Here is a 19,602-nt window from a genome sequence, read left to right on the forward strand (position 1 = left end):
TACTGGAGTAGAATTAAGGTTAGAAAAATAAAATGAAAATACTCAGTTAAAGTACACGTACCTCCAAATGTGTACTGAAGTGCAATACTTACTTATGTAATGTACTTCACTAGATTACTATTACTTCTAGGAACCTGCCTGTCACACAGTGTCATTTACAGTGGAGTTGACTGATGTTATTGGCAGAAAAGAATAATGGAAACCAGTGTTTTTAACCGGAACAAAAGAAAAGTGTCTTAGAAGACTAAGAGAAAACTGTGTGTGTGAGTGTGTTTGTGTGTGTCTGTGTGTTTAGAGCTCTGACTAATGGTTGCTCTGGCATCATGTGCTGATGTTGCGAGCGCGCCTTCAGTTTGGACGCCCGGTAACACAACACATGCAGCGCAATACACTCATTTGTCCCGGCGCACCACACTGTACCATCTGCTTTCAATTAGTGGGGTCTTAGAGAGTAAAGTCAAGTGAGAACAAGAAGCCCAAACTGTTGCAAACATTGGCAAAGTGCAGACGGAAAAAAAACGTGTCAAGTGTACACAAAGGACTGTGAATAATAACGAAAAACTTTGAATGAACAAAGTTTATTTGGGAATATGTCCATGACCTCTTGCCTAACACTTGCATTCTTTCAATATTCAGCTGTGTATAAAGTCTGGTTGTATTGTCTGCCTACTTCTCACATGATGTATGACCTCAGTAAACATATTTCCAATGCCTACTGCTTTCAAGTGTTTCTTTAATACAGCATGATGTTAATTATGGTGTCATTAAGATAGGAATACACCAAAATGCAGGATATGCTTTAGTTAGAGCCTACCAGAGTGTTGCACGTTTTCCTCTCACGTTTTCTACTTTAGTTTATGACCAAATACCTACAAAATAACAGGGGACATTGCCACCAACCGTAGCTGTGAAGTGTTAGCTAGTTTTAAAATACCTAATCCAAAGCATGTTGTTCACACTTTGTTACAAACTGTTCTTGTGAACACATTACACATTTTCTTAAGAGCACTATCAGACAACGGTACACTGCAAGACATCTCCTTATAGATTTTTTATTTTTAGAACCTTAACTCATTAGATTTGTCTGCTTTTAAAACTCGAAAAACATATTTGTCAGTGTTGTTTCGAGAGACTGTCATTTATTTCTAAAACGGACAAGATGGAACTGATTCTTCTTTGACAGATACTGGATTTTTTTTACTTCTTCAGGCAACCGAAGTGAATGCAAAGAAACAGTCTGTTGAGGAAATCTCATGTCTTACACGGAGGACGACAAGGGGTCACAGATATGTCAAACTCATTAGCCAATGAGTTTGGAAACCCATCAGGGACAGTTCCCACTTCTGACTCTGGCCTGATTCAGGGCTTTTCGACGGGTGACACTTGTATAGTACAATAAATAGACATTTATTCTCTCTATCAAGAGCTCACATGCACCAATTTATAAAAGGAGAAGGCTGGGTGATGCCTTTTTGTCCCTATTCACTTTTTTCTTTCTTGTTCTACTGTCTTGTTTTGACAGTATTTTTGGGCGGGTTTCTGATGAATCTTTGCATTTATAAGGTGGATGTATTTTATCTTGTAAAGAAGCTGTCATCCTCTCTCATCAGCCCTCGTATCATTCCCTGTCATTGCTCATCACTGGAGCTATAGCAGCACAATGGTTCCTTGTTTTTCAAGAAGAACAAAAACAAGCAGGAGGTGTTCCTGTCCTTGAGAAGCATCGGAGGGACGAACACACACAGATGCATACGCACAAATGCAAATACGCACAGCTTTGCAATGAAGCCAACACGCAAACAAACACGCCATCACAGGCAGCCGCACAATCAGAAATAACTAGCACACACACACACAGACACACACACACACACTACTGAAGACACCTTGGGGAAGCTAGGTATAATTCAGGCAGTGACAGCCTAAATTCAATATTATTTTCCAGGACAGATTTGCAGGAGACGATGAAATCAATCAGCTGATTTCTTCTTGCTCATATGATAAAAAGGCGTGTACACACAAAGGTCAAAGAGATCTGTTATAAGTCAACACCATAGACTTGTGATAGCAAGATGAACTAAAAGAGGCCCTGTTTATGCTTTTGGGGGTTTTCCTTTTCTTGTAGTATGTTATGTTTGTTTTGGTGCCTCCATTGGACTCCTTTGTTGACCTGACAACGTAACACTCTTGCTTCTATTGGCTAGCACTCCAACACATTGTACGTGATAGGATAAGGTGCGGTACATCCCTAAGCCGTTGACTAATCACGCCAGCTAACCAATCAGAGCAGACTGGGCTCTGGTTTCAGACAGAGGGTGAAAAGAGATGCTGCAGCACAGGCAGTATGAGAAAAATAAAGAGCTTTTTGAACATTAAAGCATGGAGACATGTCCCAGTAGAGGCACAACATACTAATATGAACCTGAAAAGGAGCAGAATATGTCCTCTTAAGAGATGTGTTGCTTTGTTGCTAGGTAGCTCTTATATTTGGCGCTGTCCAAGCTGCTTAGCATCATTTGTATATTGTTATTTAACAGTGTGGCTACATGTTTCATAACTGTGAAGGATCCCCTTGGCAGGAATATTTAAACTCCTACTTAAAGCATTCCCGCTTCACTGCAGAACCTGGAACCTTCTCTAGTGGTGGATTGGATGTTTCTCACTGTGTGTGTGTGTGTGTGTGTGTGTGTGTGTGTGTGTGTGTGTGTGTGTGTGTGTGTGTGTGTGTGTGTGTGTGTGTGTGTGTGTGTGTGTGTGTGTGTGTGTGTGTGTGTGTGTGTGTGTGTGTGTGTGTGTGTGTGTGTGTGTGTGTGTGTGTGTGTGTGTGCCCACTGAGCCATGGTTGCGGTTGCCACCAACACACACACACACAGAAATAGCATGTGTGCACCTGCCTGTGTTATGCTTTGGTTACACCCAAATGTTTAAAAGAGGAATTACTACCTGATTTTCATTTTTTAAATTAATCTGTGTGTGTGTGTGCGTGCGTGTGCGTGTGTGTATGTGTCTGCTGCATTGATCTGAATTCTTGTACCTACTCTATCTGTGATCTTGTTTAAATTCAATGCTGAGCTTTAATAAACTTAGAGCTGATCCTTACAGAGCTCGATTGCATATATTACACACACACACACACACACACACACACACACACACACTTTATTATAAAAGATTCCTTCTGTCTAAAGCACTGAGTCGTATATGGTAAATGTGTTTAAATAGAGATATTATTGATTCAGATTCTTCCATAATTACTTTCTTTCCTTCCTTCCAGGACCCGAGGGCAAAGCATAAGTTTAAGATCCATACCTACTCCAGCCCGACTTTCTGCGATCACTGTGGCTCTCTGCTCTACGGCCTTCTACACCAGGGCATGAGATGTGACCGTATGTACAACACACACATCCACTCATGCCTCACTGTTTGTGATTGATCTGGTTTCCATATGCAAACGCATACTACCTCATATTATATTCCATATAGTTGATTGTCCAACTCACTGTGCTGTTAAACAAACATTTAGACATGTTATATTTCTGTAAATTACTTGTTCCATTTTGTCTATATTATCTTTTATTGTGTTTTGCACTGTTGGAGGAACCTTAAGCTTTTCATTGACAAAACTACACTGCGTCTTTTGTGGATATGACATTTGTGTGTGTGTGTGTGTGTGTGTGTGTGTGTGTGTGTGTGTGTGTGTGTGTGTGTGTGTGTGTGTGTGTGTGTGTGTGTGTGTGTGTGTGTGTGTGTGTGTGTGTGTGTGTGTGTGTGTGTGTGTGTGTGTGTGCGTGTGCGTGTTTGTGCGTGCGTGTTGTTGTTGTGTCTTCCAGACTGTATGATGAACATCCATAAGCGATGTGTGGCGAATGTGCCGAGCCTGTGTGGGACAGACCACACTGAGAGGAGAGGTCGCCTCCAGATCACAGCGGAGGTCAAGACCAACGTACTCACTGTCACCAGTAAGTTTATCCAACCACACACACACACACACACACACACACACACACACACACACACACACACACACACACACACACACACACACACACACACACACACACACACTCATGCACACAGCCATCACACACTGCTGTGTGTTCATATAACACCAGTCATGTGCCTCCCTCTGCTGGTAGATCTGCAGAGGTACAGGATGGATGCAACAGATGTTACATATGAGATAAGACTTATAAACCAGCTGTTTATTCTGTGTCCATTACAAGTTTAATTCAGCAAGCGGATGCAGATAAAATGTAATCATAAAAAAGGTTAATATCCTGACTCCTGACTGAACTGCTGGCCTTTGTAATTAATGAGTTACTCAAGCTTTAACTACACTCTGTCTCCAAACGACAAACATTATCATCGCAACGAGGTTTTATATATGGTATGGAGGATACTGCTTAGGATGAATATGTTGACCTGTTGCTTTCACCCAAAGATGGTCAGCATCTGTGCATTAGGAATGTAATAGAGGGCAAAACCGATTTTTGATGATGGTTAGAATTTATTCTGCTTTCGTCTTTCTTCTGGTGTTCTGGTTTATTTAGTGTAGTCTGTTAGTATTCCCAGTATTTATCTTGCTGTGTGGTGGTGGTTGAATGTTATTTTAAGGTACGGAGTTGCTACCCAATATCAACTGTTGATCTTTTTGGATGTAAAGATGTTTCTGGAAGCATCTTTATCTATGTTTGGCCAATCATTTGCAGTTAAAAACATCATCAAACCAGGAAATTAACAACATATGACCGAATCCAGTCATTTGTTATAACTGCCAAAACAAGAAGTATTTATTTAAAGTGAAATTATAACTTCTCACTTCATTTCTTCCCTGAATAAGTTTTATATTAATGTAATGGGTCAAATACAGGCTAGCTTGTTTCCTCGAGAGAGTGTCCTGACACGCCTCATTTTTTATTGGTATGATAAATGTTAGAGAACAGTGCTCCTACTTTCTATTTTACCTGTAGTTCCTTGTCTTGCCTGCAGGTGGCATCAAAGGTTTAATTTAAGTTTGCTTTGTGGCTCAATTACAGCTGTGCCTCAAACAGAAAACATCAAACTATAACGATGTGGAGCTAACTTTTAGCAGGACATTTCCTTCTTTCTAATCTTGTGACTTACGAAACATGTAATCTTTGGAACTAGGTGAGCTGATTTAACCTTAGCTGTTGTAGAGTAGCCCCCACAGTACCACATGTAACAAAAACTTCAAAAGTGCGCCTACACAGTTATTCACATCTCCCAGATCTGACTGCATCTGAATATATATTAGTTAATGACCTAGCTGCAGTGGTCATACATGTTCTACACCTTCAGCTTTGCCACTATTTTTCTGAGTAGAAATAAATATTTCCTGGGAAATGGAGGCCTGATTAAGGCTTGAATTGCCCACATTTATTGGATTACTTTTTGGCAGAGCTACAAACGTAATTACTGACTAAATGTAATTGACTTTTATTGCGGATCTATGAACGTTATAAAGCGATTTCTTCCTGTTTAAAGAAAACTAATGGATTTCTGCTACAAAATAGAGACATTATGAATACCTCTGGGGTTGCACTTCATATATAATCAATAAACATAATCTGAAATAACAACAAAGTCTCCAATAACAAAACAGTTCTAATAACTTTTGGATGTTGTTATTTCTGCATGTTTAAGCACTTTCCCTTCATGGTCTACTGCTGGGGTTCATCCCTCTTTTTCCCTGTCCTACTCGCTCTTCCTACGCTGGTGGACTGATCATTAGCTGGTATTTACTGTGAGAAATTATGAGAGCAAACTTATCACACATTTACTGCTAGGAAATCAGTGCTACAGAATATAAATAGAGCTGAATAATATAAACTGTCAAGAAAAAATGATAATTAATGATCTTATTTTATTTATTTCATTCATCTCTGTCAGTGTGTCCCCAATATTATTATCCAGCCAGCAAGGATTTTGCATTTTTTGTGCCAAAACAGACATTAATGTGTGTTTAAATTCCTGATTTTAGCCAGCTGTTATACAAACCCCCTCATTTTCTATGTGGTAATAGTTGACAGGCAATACAGGATGCATTTTGAGGTGTAGTACTCATGTCTGTCCACAGGGGTCAGTGTGGAGCCACTAGTAGATTACTCCCACATTGCAGTAAGGTTAAAAAAAAAAAAGAAACACCACCACAGAGAATGAATTTTAGAAGCACTCAGAATTATTCCACATCTTAACGTAGCAGGAGCTGGTGGAAATGGTTGCCTCACTGAGAAATGGAGAATGCACTGGCTGTGGATTTAATCAAAGCAATTGACATGGGTATAAAGTGACACTGTATTGATCACTTTTAAGTCACATCCCTCCCCTTTCACTGGGGGATCAAAGCTCACAGGGCCCATAGAGATGCAGGATCAGCATCGAGCTCAAGGACAAGGAACAGGCAGTGGGACGTGGGATTGGGGCCTTGAAAGGTGCCCCCTTCCTTTAGTACGGCACATTCTGCCTAATGGATTTATAGTTGGATATCTGAAAGGCAGGGTGTAAAAAAACAGCTGTCACGGAGATGGGTGGGAGGTGCCTATTCTTTAAAGGGATCCTATTATGCTATTTAGGGTTTTCCCTTTCCTGTAGTGCGTTATATAGGTTTGTGTGCATGTTAATGGTCTGCAAAGACTAAAATCCCAAAGATCCATCCAGAGGGAGTTTCTCTCCCCCCTGCCTGAAACGCCTCCATTGGACTCTTGTGTTTACTTCTGTAGTATAGTGACATCACTTGATAACGCTCGCACTTCTATTGGCTAGCGCTCCAACACATAGTACGTGATTGGCGGGGGGGGCCGGACATCTCTAAGCTAACCAATCAGAGGAGCAGACTGGGCTCTGATTTAAGACAGAGGTGAAAAGAGGTGCTGCAGCACAGGAGGAGAGCTTTTTGAACATTAATCAACTTTCAATCAATCAACTTTATTTATAAAGCCCTTTTAAAAACAGCCGCAGCTGAAACAAAGTGCTGCACATGGATAAAAACACGTAGCACAAAACAACAATATCAAAACAACAAGACCAATGAAACAAATACAGAAACATAGTCTCATGCTGGGTTAAAAGCCAAGGAATAGAAATGGGTTTTAAGACAAGTTTTAAAAATGGGCAGTGAAGGGGCTTGTCTAATGTGCAATGGGAGGTCATTCCACAGGTTAGGTCCATTAAAGCATGGAGACATGTCCCAGTAGAAGCACAACCTCAACTTTAGCATAGTATGTCCTTATAAAACATATCAACCCTCCAATAAGACCTTAAAAATATACAAAATAACCGTTAGAATTACAATTAGTTGTATAGACAGCCAAAGGTCCACAAGTAAAACATTTGTGTATACTCGTTAGGAGTTTGAACACTTTACTTTGCCTAAATCTGCCGAAACCACGGTTACCTTTGATACCTAAGCCTTTTTTGTTTTGTCTGAACGACCAATCTCCCACCTGAGCTCGGTCGCCTTATATTCAAAACAAGTAAGGAAGGTTAGAGTAGTGTACTCAAACATCTATACCCGAGTCTAATGTCAGGCTCAGAGAAATTTGCTCTACCAATTAGTCATGGTAAGGCTTCCGACCCTAATATTGGTTTTGATTCTTGACTTTTCATTGCTCAAATTAAAGGATCAAATGATTCAAAGCCAGCTAGTAATTGCTTCATCATGTTGCAGCATGGTAGCACCAGGCTATTTAAGCCAGGATATATAAACAGGATTCACACTGCTCCTACAAACATTTTAATCTCAATATGTCTTTAAATAATCTGGAAAAACGTTGCACATTTTGCAGCACATATAAAAGCAAGTAATAGTCGGAAGGAAGACTCTCAGTAAGACTCTGCTGAGGCTGTTTCACATGGGAAAAGGTGCTCTGCCCACGCCCACGCTGCTGTGCACATACAGTATTCTGCTGTTACTGCACTCTCATCTCCACTCACACTCCCTGCAGACTCAAAGACATGCGTTATCTCCCGCATACACACTCACACACACACACACACACACATCTTTACCCATACATGCGCATTGCAATTAGCACGTATAAGAGCGAGATTTTCATACGTCACATGCAGATCACACACATGTGCATGCACAAGTAGATCCATCCTGTCACTCACACTAACACACACCCTCTTGTATTTACTGTAAGTGTCCTTTGAGACCATTTGGCATGCTACCCTCTTTATAGCTCACCTCAACCAGCATTTGATGGTCACTTTAACAGGCATCATCTAATATTTATTGACCCGCTCCGCTGAGGGTTTAATGCTGGCCGTTGTGCCTGTGCTGTGGTTAACCTCTCAGAGCTTAGCGTATCAGGGCGCTTTACCGGCATGAAACTTAATTTTTCTGACTTCTTGAAGATTTTTTCTCACGCCACAAGCTCTTCCCTTCAGTCATGGTTTGGGAGGAGGCCGCAGCTTTGCATCTCAATTGTTAATTGTAAGAAAAACGATGTTTTTGCGAAAGAGGTACTTTTACCTATAACTCAACATCATGTTGGCGGAGGCAGTCGGAAAAGTATCACTCTCATAGGAACTCAGATCATTTGGCATCTGACATACAGTGGTAAGACACTGGCACTGGCCAATTAGATTGAATAAAGACACACAACCCAACGGGATCTCACTGAGGACCTACATTTAAGTGTCCAAGTCCATGTTGCTTCACATTTAAACGTCTTTGATTGTTTGTAAGAAAGTCGTGTGAACTCCAAAACGAAGTGGTAAAATGCACATTTGGTTTCTCTTTAGGAAAGCAAACTACATGTGACCACATTGTGACCCAGTGAATCGAGATACCAGGAGACGTAGTTTTAGGTTTCCGCGTTTGTAGAGAGGGATCTTTGGGCACTAGGCTGAGTTCTTAAAAGGTCATGAATAATTAATGTCACCCCTCTGACGGGGAGCTGGTGTGTGGAGACGAGAGGCCCTAACTTGAACCTGTGAATTGGTTTTTTACTATGAGTCAAACTTCTTCTTACAAGATGCCCGGTTTGAGTATTCAAGGAAAGAAAAACGGAAACAAAACAGTTTTAAAATATTTTTTACAGGATGTGACTACTTCCAGACCATTTCCATCATTTTCCCCAGAACACAATTATTGTGCTACATTAGTTAAGTACTTTGTGCTGTGTCTGTTAAAGCGGCGGGTAGGAAAGACTTCTGTGTGTGTGTGTGTGTGTGTGTGTGTGTGTGTGTGTGTGTGTGTGTGTGTGTGTGTGTGTGTGTGTGTGTGTGTGTGTGTGTGTGTGTGTGTGTGTGTGTGTGTGTGTGTGTGTGTGTGTGTGTGTGTGTGTGTGTGTGTGTGTGTGTGTGTGAGAGAGTGTGTGCTTCCCTAGCGATCTACTTAAGACACAGCAGCACCACCCCTGCTTCTGGTAATTGGATGTGACCCCCAACTTGACCAGCAACAATAATTGTATACACACACACACACACAGGCATAAATTCTCACACACACACATACAATCTTGGGGGATGTTACGCCACTAGAATGCGATTACAGCCCAATAACAGACGGCCTCTAAAGAAGGATTAGTGTTGGGACTGGCAACCTTCATTTTTGCTACATGGTCATTAAAGACAGATGTGACAACCTTAAGGATTTAACCCCAAACACAACTCTAGTGGTTATTGTGTGTGTGTGTGTGTGTGTGTGTGTGTGTGTGTGTGTGTGTGTGTGTGTGTGTGTGTGTGTGTGTGTGTGTGTGTGTGTGTGTGTGTGTGTGTGTGTGTGTGTGTTTCCCATTGCCTCAAGTTTACCATGACTACTTTCATTAGTTTGTGTAAGGGGCACCTGCCAACCTTCTGAATATGGGTTGAAATGAAGTATGATAAATGATAGTGATTCTTAATGAAACTTTAAGACCTCTTTCTTTGGCCGTATTGCTCAATGTCAGGGGTGCAGGTATAATGAGGATGTATTTGAACCCGCTGCTGTTTCAATTCATGCAGGGGAGTGTTGTTAAGGAGAGTGGAAAATAAGTAATACATGTGAGTGGTGATTAATCGTCATTTTACTCCCCTTTCCAGCCTTTAAGATAATTGGTCTTTCTAAATGGTGGGGAGAGTCCTGTATTGTTGCTTCAGAGCAGGAGGTCTGGAAAGGTAGCACTGTATATATAAGGCAAACAACAGGTAGTCTTCCCTAAAAAATAAAGTAGTAAAAAGGGCATGATCTAAAAAGAATAGATCACACGTGTACAGTAAACAACATGTACGGATTAATGTTGTGAAATTGGTTTAAATGTTTTACTATTTAAATGACTTTGAGTGTTGTCTTTCGTTTGGGTTAAATAAGCAATAAATACCTTTGCTTTTTTTAATTATTAAGATTACTCTTACCCTGTTTCTGTTTGGTGTTTATGTTCATCTCAGTCTTCATTTGAATAAGGAACTTTTTAATTGGTTATCTATACATTTAAAAAAAAAGTTGATTTGGCTCATTTGAAATCAGAGTTCATCGGTAATAAAGAAAAATCTTGCTCATAAAAGAATATATACAATAATAATAAGCTCAAAGAAGCTATAATTGAAAATAGAAATAAAAAAGCATTTAATATTCCTGGTTATTGTAACTCGTGCTTATGTAAAATCCATTGAAAATCTTTTTGTTTCAATCCAAATGTTTCCTCTCACCTTTTCCCTCCCTTTTCTTACCCCCCCACCCCTCTTAATCGCCTGTGTTCTTGCCTCCAGTCAAAGAGGGCAGGAATCTGGTTCCTATGGACCCCAACGGGCTGTCAGACCCCTACGTGAAGCTTAAACTGATCCCAGACCCCCGCAGCGAGAGTAAACAGAAGACCAAGACCATAAAGTGCTGCCTGAACCCCACCTGGAATGAGACCTTTAAATTGTAAGGCTTCATAACACCGTGTTAGCTGCTTTCTTATTTTATTTATCCATCTGTCTGTCTGCTTTTTTCTCGGCTCTCCTTCACTTTAATAATTTAATCTCAGTTTCCTCTCTTCCATCTCTCTCACTCACCCAGTTTTTTTTTTTTTAAAGCATCACATTATGCTCGTCGTCTTTCCAAGCATGTGTAACCGCTGGCGCTCCGATAAAAACATCTGGCATATTATAATCATAAAACCTTGCTTTTGGGGTCGTTTCCTGCACTTGGCTCCAATTACATTCTTAATCAGCTTCATCACAGTTTGCATGGAGGGGGACTGGGATTTGCATTTTCATGGCATGTGGGTGCAGATGTTCAATTTGAAAGGTGTTTTTTTGCACCTATCCAACAAAGTAAAACAATATATGACAGACAGTTTGCACCCTGAATGTTACACAGAGGCTGCATTTACCACAGACACCTACTATTTCATTTCTTGTGTTTGGAAAAAGAGATGAATCTGATTACCAGAGGAGCTATACTAGGCACACTTCAGGGGCTACATATGCTCTCATGTTCTTACGTGAATATGAGTTATACCATCATATCAGAGATAAAGAAACCATTTAATAAGGTTAGACTGAAGCACTCTTTGTGCACCAGTCAATCCTCAAATTAACTACATTAAGAGTTAAATCCTAACTCAAACGTACTGTACGTTAAAGAGTCTTGAACATATTGTCTTCAGTCATTGTAATATTATCTTAAATATCTCTTTTATGTATAGTATTTGTCGCTGTTGATGTTGCAAAGGAAGGTGCTGTGATGCAATGTATTGTATTGCATCATATCGTATCGAATTGTATCCTTTCCTATCCTATTGTATCCTTTCCTATCCTATTGCATCCTTTCCTATCCTATTGTATCTCCTATTGCCTCCTATCCTATCCAATTGTATCTCCTATTGCATCCTATCCTATCCTATTGTATCCTTTCCTAGCCTATTGTATCCTCTCCTATCCTATTGCATCCTATCCTATTGTATCTCCTATTGTATCCTTTCCTATCCTATTGCATCCTATCCTATCCTATTGTATCTCCTATTGCCTCCTATCCTATCCTATTGCATCCTATCCTATCCTATTGCATCCTATCCTATCCTATTGTATCCTTTCCTATCCTATTGTATCCTTTCCTATCCTATTGCATCCTTTCCTATCCTATTGCATCCTATCCTATCCTATTGTATCTCCTATTGTATCCTTTCCTATCCTATTGCATCCTATCCTATCCTATTGTATCTCCTATTGCCTCCTATCCTATCCTATTGCATCCTATCGTATCTTATCGTATCGTGTACTTTCCTATCCTATTGTATCCTTTCATATTGCATCCTATCCTATCCTATTGTATCTCCTATTGCATCCTATCCTATCCTATTGTATTGTATTATATCTTATCATATTTTCCTATCGTATCGTGTACTTTCCTATCCTATTGTATCCTTTCATATTGTATCCTTTCCTATCCTATTGTATTGTATTGTATCTTATCATATCGTGTACTTTCCTATCCTATTGTATCCTAACCTATCAATTCCTATTGTATCGTATCCTGTCGTATCTTATCGCATCCTCTCCTATCGTATCATATCGTGTTCTATCGTATCTTATTCAATTGTTTCTCTCGTATCATTTGGTAAATGCACAAAGTTGTGATGACTGCCCCTTTTTTTGTGTCAGTCTGTATTTGTTCTGTTTTTTTTTTTACACGTTTTGTCTTTAGTGTAGGTCTTCTACAATCCTTTGACTCTTAAAAAACATTACACGTAAAATATATACATTAAAAACCCCTACAGGTATTTCTCCCAGCCTTTATCCAACTGTTGATTGTCCTTGTGTCTCCCGCAGCCACCTGAAGGAGTACGATAAGGACCGCCGTCTGTCGGTGGAGATCTGGGACTGGGACCTGACCAGCCGCAACGACTTCATGGGATCACTGTCATTCGGCATCTCGGAGCTCCAGAAACAAGGAGTGGATGGATGGTGAGATGAAAGGTTGGACGGTTGGGGGCGGAGGGAGGGGAGGTGGAGAGATGAGAGGCAGGGAAACAGCTCAGGTAGAGGAGGAGGGAGAGTGAAGGTGACCTTGTTCATTACTGCACTGTTGGAGAAATACTTTAGTTGGATCTCTTTCTTTTTATTCTGGTGAAACTCAGTGCCAAACCCTGTCTCTTTATCTCTGCTCCTTTATCTCTCCCTCTCTAGCTCAGACTCTATATCTTCCTATCTCCCTCTCCTCCTCTCGTTTTGCTGATGCTGCTCTGTCAGGGTTTTTAATGAGATGCCAGCTTTGAGGTGGAGTGGTGGAGGTGGAGGTGGAGGGATGCCATTAAAAAAAAACTTGATATTCAGAGTAAAGAGAATCCATGCTAGTGTGTGTTTTCTACTAGTCCATCTATGTAAAGCTCCAAAGCCTCACACCTGCTGGCACCAGGAGGAGGAAAGAGTCACATGAACAGCTGAAGCTAAACTCCTGTGTGTTTCTTTGTTAAAGCCCTCTATGGGAAAGATTTGAAACTCATCTCTATCTGATATGATCACTTTGAGTTGATGTTTTCTAACTAGGTGAAATATCTCACATAAACCCAGTAACTCCATCACTATCCAACCACAGCAGCGTCATTCATCCGAACAGCCAGGAGCAGATTTGATTGTTGAAAGAGCTTTAAACTGTTGGTCGTGTTTGATCAACTTTCATTCCTTTAGATGTCTCCGTGGAACAAGAGCATCTGAAGTTGTTTTAATCAACATGTTTACATTAACAATAGATCACATGGCTACTCACTGCTGCTGGCTGTTCATTTGAGCTGCATTTGTGTTTGTGATTCTGCACATGCTGGACGACTACACATTTACCCTGAAGAAAAGTCTCCATGTGATTCCCAAAGTACCAGTGGTAGATATCCATGTGATTGAAAGATATTAAAATATAGCAAATGTGATTGGCTACAGCCTCTAACACACCCATATGCTATTGCATGTCTTATGGTCATACCCGATATCCGAGAGCCTGATGGTGTACAGTAACTACCAAAAGCTGATTGACTTGACTGTTGGTTGTTTTGCACCACAGGGTTCATGAAAGTAGTGCCCTAAGCATGAAAGATAAAAATACTATTTGAAGTAAAATAAGTTAGAGATATCAGATGTAACCTTTTGAAACACCAATCTGGTCTGTGTAAAGAAAGTAAACATTGTACGTAATACGTGTCACATAAGCCCAAATTGGACCAAAGCAGGTTGCTGGATGCATTCCTCAAAGTTACATCTCAGGACAAAACTGGTGGTTAAGACTTAGATGTTGACCGTGGACATTTCTTACATCCAACTGGATGAAACTTCCCCTACATAAGGCGACTAATATTCACCATCAAACTCTGCTTTAAACTAAAATGAATAAAACTGATGCTGGGATGAAAATGCTCACAACCAACAGATCCACGATTACTGAGAAGAAGATGATTAAAGGTTTATATCTGTGTCGCTAAATCATAAACACCCAGAACAATGTTATTAACTATATGAATCTATGGGTGATACTGTGAGGTATGAGCTTATAGCATCAGACATAATGAGCCCAATGTGAGAAATTATCTTCTAATGATTTTGTTAAGTGATAAGCATCTCGGCTGTGTTTCTCCCCATCTCTGTCTGGCTTTGCTGGATCACCATGAAGGAGAGTGAATTACTAAATAATCATCTGATTATTCTTGAGGACTTTAAAATGCTGCGCTAACAGTCAGCAGCTTCGGCTAATGGAAGCAGTTAAACGCTTAAATTGTAAAAACTAATTGGGAATTGATTTGACTGGAAATATTCTCTCTCTCTCTCTCGCTCTCTCTCTCTCTCTGCAGGTTTAAGCTGCTCTCCCAGGAAGAAGGCGAGTACTTCAATGTTCCCGTCGCTCCAGAAGGGGAGGAGGGCAACGAGGAGCTACGGCAGAAATTTGAGGTTTGTGCGCATATGTAAAAATAGTTTTTCCCATTGACTCAGCAGATAACTTTATATTAAGTTCATAAAGTACAAACACCAAAATAACCTTTATTTAAATTGACTGAGTAGAGACCGGAGAAAACACCGCAGTACCAGAGCGGATTAGAGGCGGTGCTTAAGGAAAACACAGGTGTGCATGAGCCAAACAGATGTATGAGGTTGCCCTAAGATTAAGTGATGGTCAGGCAACCAGAGCCTTTTTTATTTGAGTGACAGCTATAAAAAGGGGAGACAGACGGTGAGACAAACGGCACATGGACCCGGGCCAAATTCTAACCCAGGTCCTCTACTTGGGGACCAAGGCCGAGTACATGGGCCATCAGATTTACCAACTGAGCTATATGAGGGCCCAGATCAGGTTAGTTTTGCAATGAGAGCAACGCCATTTTGGCTTCACGAGGCACTGTGCAGCTTTCAAATGAAAGTTGTTTTTATATATCCATGGTTATCTCGAATCGCACATGACGGCCTCTGCCTTCACCTGCGTTGATCGCTCCATTATCTAGCTAGCTAGCAAGGTTATCGTTGGCAGGAACAAATCATTGCTCGATTAACCCAGCAAAATGAACGGCAGCTTTGTTTTCGACACTAGCATAGTGATTCATACACTGTATTAAATACTGAAAAGAAACCACATGTATATCTTTCTGTTGTTGTGCTGTTTTTACCGTGCAACAGAAATCGCAGCTGGGTTTTTTATGATCACGAGATCTTGGTACTCCTGGTGCCATAATTCTCACTGAGATGAACTTCTGCACCTAAAATGGCAGATATAATTACAGAAGTACACACACTGAGACACAGTTATATCTATGTGTTATTTTATGTGAGAAATGTGTGCCTGCATGTGTTTGAATGTGTTGGTGTGCTTGTGAATGTGTGTGTGTGCACTATGCCTCTGTTGTGTCTGTGTGAGAGCCTCTCTGGGAGAGCTGTTAGCACTTGGCAGGCACACTTATAGTGCCATCCGGTCTGGCACACTACAGGTCCAGACGTGTGTGCCTGTTTGTGTGCGTGTGTGTGTGTGGCTGACCAGTAGGCCCACTCATTAACTCATTTGGCAGTGGAGAGGATAACCCTGCTCGGTGTGTTTCCTTTTTTTAAATGTTTTCTTTGCTCCTTCTGTCTTGCTGAAACTAAAACAGTCATTCTGAAAAAAGTGTTGATCAGAGAGATATTTGGAACTGTTAGAGGCAGTTTTACTTTAGCTTTTCTGGCATGTCCCTGCTTTAGTCCCACTTGTAGTCAGAGGATTGAAGAAGATATTGAGCTTAGCATAATGACACATCCAGCCAGAGGTGGAAGAAGAAGTACTTGTTAGTACAAAATGTTACTTAAGTAGAAGAACAGCAACATGTGCTCAAAGTATCAAAAGTAAAAGCACCCAATATGCACAATGGCTCTTTTCATAGTGTTATATTAGTACAGAATATCATATCATATTTTATTTCGATCCCTCACAAACACACGTAAGAGTACAGACTCTGTCGGGGGTGAGGGGGCGTTGCCGCCTGACGGACGGACGGACGGGGTGGTGGGGAAGAGAGAGAAGGCGCGCAGGGTGAGGTAGGCCTGCTTCGTTGGTTTTTTCCAAATCATGACACGGTTTGTTGTATTATTACTCTTTAAATGCGTTCTGCAGAGAAGGGAGGCTGGCGTTGGTCGCGGTTTGGAATGAGAGAGAAACAGGACAGAGTAACACGGCGAATATCGCTCGTGTTTTTGTTTTTGTTTTTTGGAAGACCTTAGTTAAGGTGGCAGGCGTGCATTGCTTAAGGTGGCCGCCTAAGCTGTAAAGTGCTGCGGGAAACCCTGGTATCTGGTATCTCTAATAAACTAAACTCCCACACCACACCTCCTCTCTGCTCCCGTCACTGGCTACTGGTTGCTGCCTAATTCCCTTCAAGACACTGGCCTACCTGGCTGTGAAGGGATCAGGCCCTTCCTACATCCAGGGTATGGTTAAATTATGAACTCCAGCACGTGCACGTCGCCCTGCATCAATCAATCGGCTCACTAGTCCCTCCCTGCGAGTGGAACCCAGATGGCCATTTTTGTGTGTAGCATTGCAGGCCATTGTGGTGATTTCTGCTCATACAGCAGGTGCAATCGGTCTTTAAAGGAGTCTTTCGTTGTGCAAGACTCTGCTTTTGCGTGTCGATGTCTTCGTAATTCTTCTTCTCTATCCTCCCCCCTTGTCTCCATTTAGTTTCCCTTTCTCTTCCTCACTTATCTGTATTGTCCTCTGTCTCCTTGAGTGCCCCCTTGTGTGTTTCTCTCCCTTTTATCTGTCTTTCCTTCCCTCCATCTCCTCAAGGTCATGGTCCTCAGACGTTCACTGAGACAAATTCTCAAGGGGCCAGCTATCAGACACACACACATACACAGAGAGAGAGACACACACACACACACACAAGCATGTAGTCATCTTCTAGCGTGAAGCTCTCAGAGAGATGGCAGAGAAAAATAAAGACACACACACACACACACACACACACACACACACACACAACAAAGAAAGACTTCACTTTTTTGACCTGCATGCCTCCCTTCACCCAGTGCAAATTCATACAAATACACATGCAAGACAGTCACAGTGATAAATAATGCACACACACACACACACACACACACACACACACACACACACACACACACACACACACACACACACACATATTTGTACTCACTTCAGTCACAATGTCTTGCTCTTTACCTGTCCTTTTTGTTTTTCCCCTTAGCCCTGATAAATACATTGTACATACGATTTCCATCACTGCTTAAAGTGGCAACATCCTTTGTGTCGTAAATTGCAGCTTTATTTTCCTGGGATTGTTTCCTGTGGCAGACAAAATTGCTTAGTGAAAAGCGAGGCTTATAGGGAACCAACTTAAAGGCAGAGGGTGTCATTGTCTACAGCCATTACATTGTGCAATCGACAATTACTTGATGATAAGTTGAAGCAAAAGGCGTGTCTATCGCCCCTTTAATTACACAAATATCCACAAAAGCAAATAACCTTTCAAGATGGTGTAAAACTATTTCATTTTCTAGACAATGTATCTGTCCTTCTGCCATTCATCCTATTTACTTTTTCACCACACACACATTAGGACACATGGCTGTAGACAAAGAGCGCAGCATTGATCTCTGAAGGCTTTCAGGGTGTTGCCTTCAGCATGCTCTGCTGCTCACAAATACCTGTGTGTGTGTGTGTGTGTGTGTGCTTTAGAACAGATGGAGACAGATAGAGCCTTTTATCCATTGATGAGTCGGGAAACCGTATGGGTTGCATCACACACACACACACACACACACACACACACACACACACACACACACACACACACACACACACACACACACACACACACACACACACACACACAACAAACAGTACTTGGATGCTTCACTCTGACAATTTTCCAGACAAGGCAGCGGAGAAATGAGTGCACAGGACAGGAGAAGATGTGAGAGAGAGCCTCGGTGCGGATCAGCAATTTAAGATAAGATAGGATAAGATGTACTCTTCCTGCACCTCTCACAGCGTGTAGGCATTTTCTTAATGTCTTAAGACTGTTTTTAAATTGAAGCATGGCTTAACAAAGTGGAGTGTAAGATTATAATTAGATTAGATTATAAGATTAGAATAGTTTCTTACTACGGAGAGAGCGTGACAAGGTCGAGGCGAACTGACTCAAAGAGAGTCGGAAATGAACCGGAGTGAATAAAGGAGAAGTGGTGACAGACATGAATAAATGCAGAGTCAGAGACACAGGCCACATTTATAAAGATGAAGCAGAAATGAATTATAGAGAAAGAGAAATGGCAGGAAAACGTTCACAGTGAGTGGTTGAAGGACAGAAACAAGGGAAGGGGTGACAGTCGTGATGGAATAGAGTGGCAGACTCACAGGGAGACATATTTGTTATGGAGAGTTTAAAGTGTCTGCGCAGAATAAATGAAATACAATGAAGCAGAAAGGCTAAAAACTTTCCCCCTCTTAACATATTCATCACATCCTCTCCTGCCTCTCTCACAGAAAGTTTTTACTCTGTGATCTTAAAAGACACAAATTCCTAAAAGCATTCCTTGAGCTTTTGGGGGATATTTAAACATTTTAAGGCCTTTTTTTTTTTTTAAATGTATTGGACCAACAGGTTAGTTCAGATTCTGAAATCTAACTATTTTTCTTCACTGTGGGAATATCAGATGTGGCTGGCTGTGATTTATTCTTCTCTTTCCTCTTTGTTTATTACTGTAAAGTGTCAGATATGCAAAAATGAAATTGAGTTTGCACTGTAATGTCGGCAGTGATCTTCAATGGGAAGACTCTCTCACTATCTTATTGTTACAACATCTTTCAGTATGTTACGCATGTTTACCGTAGGCAAAAAGACACAAAATGGATGTTGTTGGCATGCTTAAGAAATTCATATTTAACACATTTTCCTTTAAGGCATTCCCCCCCCATCTGCCACAATGCAAACTTGAATTTTGTGAAACTAGAACAGCCACCGCCCCTCGTTTTTTCTCCCAATTCAGTCACTTGAAGTGAAGAGCAGAGTCAAGGTAACGCCTGACTGTCCGTTGATTATAATACAAAATAGTTTTTCAAATTATTACAATTATTGGTTTTAATTGTTGCATAAATAAATGTTTTTAATTCCCAGGTCAAAGGGACAAATGTGATTG

The 19,602-nt window shown here is 41.0% G+C and overlaps 1 protein-coding gene across 1 annotated transcript in view; it reads left to right on the forward strand.

Annotated features, from left to right (window-relative positions):
• The window catches only part of LOC134877800 (protein kinase C beta type-like), an 81,742-nt gene that overhangs the window by 36,234 nt on the left and 25,906 nt on the right, over positions 1-19,602 (forward strand). Inside the window, 5 exon segments of the mRNA XM_063903444.1 lie at positions 3,275-3,386; positions 3,831-3,959; positions 10,717-10,873; positions 12,763-12,897; positions 14,769-14,865. Of these exon segments, the coding sequence (XP_063759514.1) occupies positions 3,275-3,386; positions 3,831-3,959; positions 10,717-10,873; positions 12,763-12,897; positions 14,769-14,865 (630 nt within the window).

Source organism: Eleginops maclovinus, chromosome 16 (genome assembly GCF_036324505.1).
Source record: "Eleginops maclovinus isolate JMC-PN-2008 ecotype Puerto Natales chromosome 16, JC_Emac_rtc_rv5, whole genome shotgun sequence".
Lineage (NCBI taxonomy): Eukaryota > Metazoa > Chordata > Actinopteri > Perciformes > Eleginopidae > Eleginops > Eleginops maclovinus.